The sequence below is a fragment of the Arachis hypogaea genome, chromosome 9 (genome assembly GCF_003086295.3).
Source record: "Arachis hypogaea cultivar Tifrunner chromosome 9, arahy.Tifrunner.gnm2.J5K5, whole genome shotgun sequence".
NCBI classification, from domain to species: domain Eukaryota; kingdom Viridiplantae; phylum Streptophyta; class Magnoliopsida; order Fabales; family Fabaceae; genus Arachis; species Arachis hypogaea.
In genome coordinates this window covers 46883611-46894117 of record NC_092044.1, presented here as the reverse complement: position 1 = coordinate 46894117, position 10507 = coordinate 46883611, and the positions used below count along the sequence as shown (strand labels likewise).

Here is a 10507-nt window from a genome sequence, read left to right as displayed (position 1 = left end):
CTTCCTGATCTGGTCCTGCCCTTGTTGCCTATTAGTTCAGGTGAACCTTCTCCCATTTATACCCAAGTCCTTCAATCTACCACCATCAATAAAATTCACAAATTCAGAAATAGATGAAGCTGATTTTAATCCCTTCCCTCCTTCCTTCTCATCGAGTCTCACTATAGCATTAAAATCACCCATAATTACAACATTTTTCAAAGAAATGTTGTACAAAAGAGGAAAGTTCTATGTATTGGGTAGACTGAATCCCTTCCAGACTATTTAAATGTCTCCCAATTAGCCCCCAAGAACAGTTCAAAGCAGTTTCAGTTACCTTGGCAGCTATGAAAAACTCCTTTTCAGTGAGAATCTCAACCGTTATGCCCTCCTTCCATGCTAAAGCCAATTCACCTGCTGTACCCATCGGACTAACAATCCTTCAATTCGTAAAATGACAAGATCTCAACTTATTACCAGATGAGATTGGTTTTTTATTTCACATAGAAACTTAATTTCGGTGGAGTGAAATTGGCACATCTCTTTAAGATTATGAACTGTACTCAAATCGCGACAATTTCATGAAAGAACTCTCATGACGAATTAAAGGGAAGGAATAAAGAAGGGAATAAAGAGAGAAATAAAGAACGAAATTGACAAAAATCAAACATTGACCTAGACAGTACAAGAATTTTATTTTATAAAAAAATTCTAGCAGAGCAAATTGAAGGAGCACGTACTCCTCATGTATATTACACCTAGACAAATAATTAACTTATTTACAATAGTATAATATTTTTTCTATAAGATATACTAAATATGTATTTTTATATATAATGAGTAATTGATGAGTAACTTTAAAATATATATATATATATATATATATATATATATATATATATATATAGTTAAAAATTTATAACTAAATATTAAGTCATAATAAGCGATTAATGACTTAATAATTATTGGCTATTTAAAATTGAGACATAAAACATGTTTAGAAGATAATACATGGGATAAAGATCTAAAACTTGTATTGAATTTCTATTTTTTATCTTTTATTTTTGGTACCTCCAATAAATTATGGATAGTAAAAATTTAACTGAGATATAAGATATTTCTTAGTGTCCAACCTGTAAAACTTAAAAAATTAATTGGTTAATTTCCTAAATTTATATTGATTTAGAGATCTAAAGTCGCTAAGTCCGATTTAAATGGGCTGAAATTTATAGATTCAGTTAGGGGGTTCACTGATCTAATTTAAACTTGGTATATTTTTTAGTGTAAAAAGTAATTATTTTTATAATTGTGGACCTATATACTAAAATTAATCATTAAAATTAGTCATCAATATAAATATAATGAATCAGATCTTAAATCGATCTAGTCCGATGATTAAACCGAACAAGATAGAGAACTAATAAAAATCGATCAAATTCGATAAGATCGATTCGATCAAACTGCTAAAAGTTAAAATTTTTTCAAAATCAATGAGGTTTCAAAACCTATCCTCAATGTAAAAAGTGCCTGTCACACACCAAGTCATACTTTTGGTTAATATATTTACAAAATATAATATATATATTTTATTAAATAATTTATTTCTATTTAATTTATTTTAATTTTTGTTATAAACTCACTTATATTTTTTTAATTATATAACATCTATTAATATTATTTTTTAATAAATATTTATAGTATATAATAATATAATACATATAAATTAATTAATAAATTATTAAAATTTGAAAATAATAATTATTTTAATATAAAAATAAAACAAAATATTTATGATAGAGTAAAATTAATAAAATACTTATTATTCCTATTCTATATTATTTTAGAATAACTAGATATTTTTAAAATGTTAGTAAAAAATATATTTTAAATTTTAATTTTAAATTTTTTATTTTTTTTATTTACATAGGTCCGGGTTAATTGGTTCAACGAGTGATCTATCAGTTAAACCAATGACCTAATAACTCAATAACCTGGCCAATTTAATCACTGATTTGATTATGACAACTATGATACAAATAGCATTTTATTATTTTTAATAGAGTAAATTCCCATATCATAAGTAACTGAACACATTTTTGACAGCCTAATATAGCTTATGGTAAAATAAATAAAAGAAAAAGAGTCACAAAATATGTAGAGCGCGAAGCTAACCAAGTATCTTTTTCAATCAAGGACTATTTGTTCATGCGCACTTCTTTCATTCCCCTATTCATGTTCATACCAATTACTGAGGTAACAACTTGAGAAAAACTCCCTTCTCTTCTCTTTTCATATCATTTTCAAGTGTAGGTTTTCTTGAACCTAAAATTTGTGAGTTTGGTTACTAAAGGAAGTAATAACTCATGTTTTAAGAGTTTTGAGTATTGGATTTTCAAAATATAAGGTGAAAATTCTCTTTCTTTTATTTGTTCTGATTTTCTCAAAATCCTAACTTGAGAATTTAATTAATTAGATTGATTGTGGTTTGATTGAGCAAGAAGAAAACTCAATGATTTTCTTAAAATCCTTAAGATATCAGTTTTGATTTTGGATATTTCTTAATAATATTACGTATAAATCTTAGGTTAGAGGTCGTAGACCATATGATAATTCCTTGTTATTTGATTGATGTTAATGTTAGTTGAACGTCGGGTTACTTGAGAATTTTAAATGTATGATTGGATTAACTATAAGTAAAAGGAGCATTTCAACGATTTAGATAGTTATTTTTAGGTAAATGAGATTGAGACTGGAACTTAGGGATCCTAACGTCACGTTTCATTATCCTGTTGTGGTTCATTTTTAGAATTTTACTGGGACATTTGGGTTCTCATCTATTATTGTTTACTCTATTCTTCTAAATGCGGATAATGGTATTTGACTAATAACAACCTTTCCCTTTTGATGCATAACCTTAGTAGAGGACGATGTTTTGTAGAGTAAGAATTTTAAATATTTTTATTCTAGCCATAATACTGATCTAGATGACTTATTCATAGGACAAGATTTGGAGTTATTTACTATTTATATCTGATCCGGCTGTTACGAATTCAACATCATAAATCGGCATTATCATTCATAACTCGCCATTATTCCCATTATTATTCAAAAAATTGGCGTTATAATTCGGCGTTACAGTTATTGATCGGCAATAACGTCATTAATCGGCCACTTACGTTACAACTCGATTTAACGGACTGTTTTCCAAAGGTGAAACGTCCAACCTAATTATTGCTCTTTAATACAGGCAATAAAACAGGAGCATAACTGACTTGTACAGAACCACCCATAAAAAGTATGATCTTTCATCCTAAAAGGACACACTGAATTTCCAGTACTAATTTAAGCTTCGGAGTGTCTTTGCAGGTATACTCCCCCTGTTTCTTGCTCAAAGCTCTATGCGATTGGACATCCTCTTGGAGTAAAGCTCGGATTACCACAAAGCTCAAAGGTCGGCACCGAAGATAACAACTCGGCGTCGATTCCCAGAGACCGAGCTCTTCCTCCAGGTATCCATACAAGAACAATTGGCACCCACCGTGGAGCCGAGAATATAATCCCTTCCATATATCATTGGCCTCGAAGTTCTCGCCTGAGTCATGGCTGAACAACTTCCACCCACACCATCCGAACTCCTTCAGATGGTGACCGAGTTATAGCAAGCCAACCAGCGCATGACCGAGGAGAACCAAAGAATGGCACAACAAATTGCCAACTTGAATAACACCCGAATCGAAAACAACAATGATCGGCAAGAATGAACAGAAGAAGCCGGGCAACAGTCAGGGCCAACACACGTCTCAGACACTGCTCGACAGGAAGAGGAGCAACCTGAGCATAATGAGGAAGCTCGGTAAGACTACGAGAATGACAATCAGGAAAGCTCCCCTGGACCATTCACGGCCGAGGTGATGAACTTCGCGCTACCCCGGAGGTTTACTCTGTCAACCACCCTAACTCCCTATGATGGGTTAGGTGATCCAAAGAAATACATCAAGAAGTTCACCTCCATAATGATAGTAAACGGTGCATCTGATAAAATTTTATGTCATTGATTTCCTTCTTATTTAGACGGTCTTGCACTTGATTGGTTTTGTTCTTTGCCTGCAAGTTCTATTTCTCGATTTTGAGACATATCAAAGCCCTTTGAGGAGCACTTTGCTGGATCGGCCATCTACCTACTTGACTCTGATTACCTGAACATAATCAAGCAAGACCAGCACGAAAGCCTGAAGGACTACATGACGCGCTTCACAAAGATAGCCATAAGTATACTCGACCTCCACCCCAAGGTGGAACTGCACGCCATAAAAAGCAAACTGCGACCAGGAAAATTCTAGGAAACCATTCCTGTAACCAAACCTAAGACTATGGCCGAATTCTCCGAAAAGACAAAAGGTCAGATCGACATCGAGAAAATCCGGCAAGCTCGGAAAACAGAAAGCCTCATTACAAAGACGACGATAAAACTCGAGACAAAAAGAAGAACTTCAAACCGACTTCACGATATGAGTCCTACACTCAATTCAACACCAAGCGCGACAATATCATCAAGGGAATCTTGTATTCGAAGCTGATCAAACCACCAAGAAAAGCCGGCAGTTACCCAGATTCAAGAGGCACGGACAGATCAAAATACTGCTCTTTTCACCAAAAGCATGGACACACTACCGACAGGTGTGTCATCGCCAAAGACCTTCTAGAGCGATTAGCTCGGCAAGGCCACCTGGACAAATACATCGATGGCCACATACAGCGATGAACAAACACCTTTGGCGAACAACATCCAGCAACACAGCATGGCCAAGATAAAGATCGGTCAGACACTAGCCATCCCGACCAACCAAGGCGTATTATTAACTGTATTTTCGGAGGTTTTGCAAGTGGAGAAACCACAAGTTTGGCAAGAAAGTGATCTTATCGAGCTATGCTTTCCATCAACACTGATCAAACCCAAAAGCAGACACTACCACAATCTCCATAGATAACATTCCAGACATCCGATCATAACAGCAGGATAGCAAATTTAGATGATCCGGTCATAATCTTCCTACAGCTAGGAGATCTCCTAGTAAAAAAGGTTTTGCTGGACCCAGGGAGTAGTGTCGATGTCCTTTTTTACTTATCTAGAAAATGAAACTCAGCAGTAACATCCTCCAACCTTCCATCGGTGACATGGTAGGGTTCTCAGGTGAGAGAGTCCCGGTTATAGGCTCTGTGTGGTTACAAACCACACTTGGTGAGTTTCCATCATCAAAAACTTTAGATATTCAATAATTGGTGGTTGACTATTTTAGTCCTTACAACGTAATACTTGGCCGACCTTTCTTAAATAAGTTTAGCGCTATAATATCTACAATTCATCTTTGTGTTAAGTTCTCTTTACAGGATAACACAATTGCAACGATTCACAGTGATGCCCAAGAGACCAGGGAATGCTACAACAATATTCTCAAAAGACCTAACCGAAACACAAAAGCCCATGTTCACAACATCGACAACATGAACAACCACCAATGCTAGCCGACCTTGATCCCAGAGCGGGAACACTTGAAAGGCCAACCCCAACAAAAGACCTGCATAAAATCTATTTCACAGAAAGCATGGACAAATTCACATACATCGGTTCAACATTATCCTCAGAAGAAAAATCCTCATTCCGAGCATTCTTACAGCAAAATGCCGACCTGTTTGCCTAGACCCCAGCTTATATGCCAGGCATCGATCCATCCATCATATCGCACAAGTTGGCATTAGACCCATCTGTCCGACCAGTAGCACAGAAAAAGAGGAATCTCGGCCATGACCGAAAACAAGCCTCCCTGGAAGAAACCAAGAAGCTCATCAACACAGGCTTCATCCGAGAAATCAGATTCACAACATGGCTGGCGAATGTTGTCATGGTTAAAAAACATAACGGTAAATGGCGCATGTGTGTTGATTTCACCGATCTCAACAAAGCATGCTCCAAAGATTCCTACCATTTGCCTTTTATTGATTACTTAGTTGATAGTGCATCTGGTTTTGAAAAACTCAGCTTATGGATGCAAATTCTGTTTATAACCAGATCCAAATGCATCCATCTGATCAAAATAAGACAGCCTTTATTACTGAATATGGAAACTATTGTTATAAAGTCATGCCATTTGGCCTGAAGAATGCAGGTGCGACATATCAACGTCTAATGGACAAAGTCTTCGCCAAACAAATCGGCAGAAACATCGAGGTCTACGTTGACGACATGGTCGCCAAGACAAAGATCGGCAATAATCACCTTCATGACCTCGCAAAAATCTTCGGACAACTACAAAAATACAACATGCGGTTAAACTCCGAGAAGTGCACATTTGGGGTCCAGAGTGGCAAATTTCTTGGCTTCCTGCTCACTAGCCGAGGTATTGAGGCAAATCCAGAAAAATGCCAAGTTGTTTTAGACATGGCAAGCCCACAAACAATCCAAGAAGTCCAGTGGCTAATAGGGAGACTTGCTACCCTCTCTAGATTTTTACCTTCCCTTGCTTCTAAATCTCTATCTTTTTTTCCAAACTTTGAAAAAGAAAAAAGCTTTTCAATAGACCGATGACTGCAAACAAGATTTCAAAACCATTAAGGAAAATCTTTCCAAACCACCAATCTTACAAACCCCCCTTCAGGGGGAACCATTATTCTTATATTTATCTGTCGCTAATTGGGCTATAAGCTCCGCTCTTGTTGCAGAAAGGGAAAAGAAGTAGTTCCCGATCTATTTTACCAGCAAAACATTGCAGAATGTCGAGCTTCGATATCTGAGCATTGAGAAGTTGGCCCTAGCCCTTGTCTTCTCGACCAGAAGACTCCGACCATATTTCCAGAGCCATGAAATCTATGTTCAGACATAACATCCCTTGCGACAAGTCCTACAGAAACCTCAGCTTGTTGGCAGACTAGTAAAATGGTCAGTCGAGCTATCAAAATTTGATATCAAATACGAAGGCCGAACATCTATCAAGTCCCAATTCATGGCCGACTTTATAGCCGAGTTCTCAATTCCAAACACAACTGAAGACTACATTGAATGGTCCTCATACGTCGATGGGTCCTCCAACCCACAAGGATGTGGAGCAGTTATCATACTTGATAATAGCCACGACAACGTCATCGAACATTCCCTCAATTTTTCATTTAAAGCAAGCAACAATCAAAGTGAGTACGAAGCCTTAATTGCTAGACTCAGACTCGCGGCTGATCTAAACACCACCGCACTTAAGGTATACTGTGACTCCTTACTCATTGTCCAGCAGGTAAACAACTTATACCAAGTAAAGGACCATTTGCTTTCAAAATACCTTGACATCGTACAAAATTTACTTTCAAAATTTACAAAGTACGAAATACAGCACATACCCAAGGAGCGTAATGGCCGAGCTGACATTCTGGCTAAACTCGCCAGTACTCAACCAAACGGGTCATCCCTTTATCAGTCAACATTGCTTAAGCCAAGCATTGAACTCACAGAAATCTTAAGTGTAACACAGGAAGCAGATTGGAGATCTCCATACATAGATTATCTTCGAAAAGGGATTCTGCCAGGCAACGTCGAAAATACTCGACACTTTCGCTGACAAGCCTCCTTTTTTACAATTTATAACAATTGTATATATAGACGAGGATTCTCTCGTCCATTACTAAAATGCCTTTACAGAACAGAAGTCGAACTTGCCCTCACCGAGGCACATGAAGGGATCTGTGGTACACACCTTGGAGCCCGAAGTCTGTCTTCAAAAAACTTTAGAGCGGGATTTTACTGCCCAACAATACGACTGGATTGCCAAGCAAAAGTTAAAAGCTGCAACAACTGCCAGAAACACAGCCTGATCACACATCTCCCGGCCAAACTCTTACACTGCTCCGAGGTAAGTTGGCTGTTCAACCAATGTAGCATAGATATCCTCGGCCCTTTCCCCACAGCAGCAGGCCAGGTAAAATTCTTGGTTGTAGCCATTGATTATTTTTTCAAATGGATAGAGGCACAACCATATATTATTTGTCTGGAAATATATTATTTGTCGATTTGGCATTCCTCGACATATTAGCACAGATAATGGTCGCCAGTTTGCCGATCAAAAATTCACATTCTTCTTGCAGAACTTGAAAATCAAACAACACTTCTCATCAGTAGAGCACCCACAAACAAACGGGTTAGCTGAAGCTGCAAATAAAGTAATACTACATACTCTAAGAAAGAAACTAGATGAAGCAAAAGGCCTCTGGGCCGAGCTTATCCCAGAGATCATATGGGGATACAACACCACCATCCACTCAACAACAAAGGAGACACCCTTCCGCCTAGTCTACGGGTCCGACGCAATGATACCCGTGGAAATCTCCCAATCCTCATTGCGCACTGAACTAGCCGACCAGACTACACAAGACATATCTTGGCAAACCGAACCTGACCTGACAGAAGAAATCAGATCATCAACAGCAGTCAAACATTTGGCCATGCAACATCACATAGCTCGAAGATATAACCAGAGACTTCACCCAAGGTCTTTCCAAGTCAACGACCTTGTCCTCAAAAAACCAGAACAAGCTAGAAAACCATCAGCACATGGCAAACTAACAGCTAATTGGGAAGGCCCTTACCGAGTAACACAAGTCAATGGCAACGGAGCTTACCGACTACAAACCTTAGAGGGTAAAGATCTCCCTAACACTTGGAATGTATCTTCACTAAAGTTATATTACAGTTAATACCAGGGATAGGCCAGTACTCTTTTTCCTACTACCAAGATTTTTTCCCACAAGGGTTTTGCTTAGAGAGGTTTTAACGAGGCTAGCCCACCTGGGCCTTTGAAATCAAGGGTTCTTCAATAAATAAATTTCTTATTTTATCAAATAAATATTTTCTCCATTTCATAGTTCTGCTTCATCTATAAACATATAATACCGACCTATACTATCAATCCGACCATTTGAATACTATCAAACACCGATCATATGCCAAAATAGGTCATTCGAAATCTATCAGTCAATTCGATAGTCTACCTTTAACAGAATCCGATCACTTAGATACAATATCATTCCGACTGCCGACCTTAAAATGGAATCCGATCACTCGGATTCAATAAGTCAATCCGACTGCCGACCTTAAAACGGACTCCGATCACTCGGATACAATGTCATTCTGACTACCGACCTTAAAACGGCATCCGATCACTCAGATATAATCAGTCAATCTGACTGCCGACCTTTAACGGAATCCGATCACTCGGATACAATGATTCAATCTGATAACCGATCTTAATCTGAAAACCGATCATTCGAAAACATTCAATCAAAAAAATATCCGAAATAAACCGAAACCCAATCATTCAAGCAAACCTACGATCTAAATCGGACGCCGATCATTCAAAATTAAACAAATATCCAATCTCACTCAGAATCCAACCTCTTGGATACAATCATTCCACCAAGTAACTAATCTTAATCAAAATCTGAATACTCGGATACTATCATTCAATCAAAAATCCGATTAAAATCCGAACCCGACCTTTCAGCAAATATCAGTCAAAACAAATTCAAGATCTTAAACAAACTACTCGGGCTTAATAACAGATTGCTGAGCAATACTCAGAATTACTGCCGACCATTAAACAGAATCCAGTTACACAAAACATTATCAATGCCTGTTAATAGGTATCTAAATAAAATCGGCCTACTCGGCCTTTCCATGGTACAACCCATCAAATTAATGGCATTACGCCATTAACACATTAACACTATAACCAAATTTGGCATCAAGCTACATTCACAAACCAGATAAACAAACAAACAGTACTATCATATCATAGTATGCACAAAAATCATATGATCAACAGCATAAAACCTTGTATTTCTCTAACAGTATTAACATAACATTCCAAAAAGCCCACTACAGGAGCAAAATAGTTTACCAAAAAACATTAAACTATCAACAAAACAATCCTATTGAACATTCCCACCCTCTTGTTCAGTAGCACCATCATCTTCGATCATAACACCATCATAAATTACCTTACCTGGATCCATCGCCGAGAAATTTACCTCAGGAGCTAAGAATCTTGCCTGGAGAGAAGCCCTCTCAAACCATTCAAGGAAGGAATCAAGAATTTTTCCTTTCTTGTTTTTCTCCACCTCCTTTATTTGAGCAGTAACCTCAATCACACGAGTACTCCGAGCAGATAAGTCAGATTCTTTCTTTTTTAAATCCTCAACATCCTTGGCATAGCTTTCTTTCACCTCTCTCAAATGCTTCTCAACCTCAGCCAACTTCACCTCAAGCTCTGAAATCTTAGCAGTATTTACAGCCAAATCATTCTTCAAACTCAAATCATCCTTTTTCTGAATAATTTTCTGATGTATTTTTTCTCGGCTACGGCCTAAGCTCGCCAGCCGCAAACCCGCCACCTGAAATATACACATTATCAAACAACAAAGCAAATATCAAACCATTACTTACAAAATAAAAAATACCTTCATATACTGGTCAATTGCAACATCCCCAACC

The 10507-nt window shown here is 37.3% G+C and overlaps 1 protein-coding gene across 1 annotated transcript; it reads left to right on the top strand.

The window, feature by feature from the left end:
- Nucleotides 1-4721: 4721 nt before the first annotated feature.
- Nucleotides 4722-8712, top strand: LOC140175114 (uncharacterized). Its single transcript, XM_072202041.1, has 5 exons — nucleotides 4722-4877; nucleotides 5368-5463; nucleotides 6017-6382; nucleotides 6882-7259; nucleotides 7984-8712. Exons 1-5 carry the CDS (start codon nucleotides 4722-4724, stop codon nucleotides 8710-8712), a joined length of 1725 nt encoding a protein of 574 aa, XP_072058142.1.
- Nucleotides 8713-10507: the final 1795 nt, after the last annotated feature.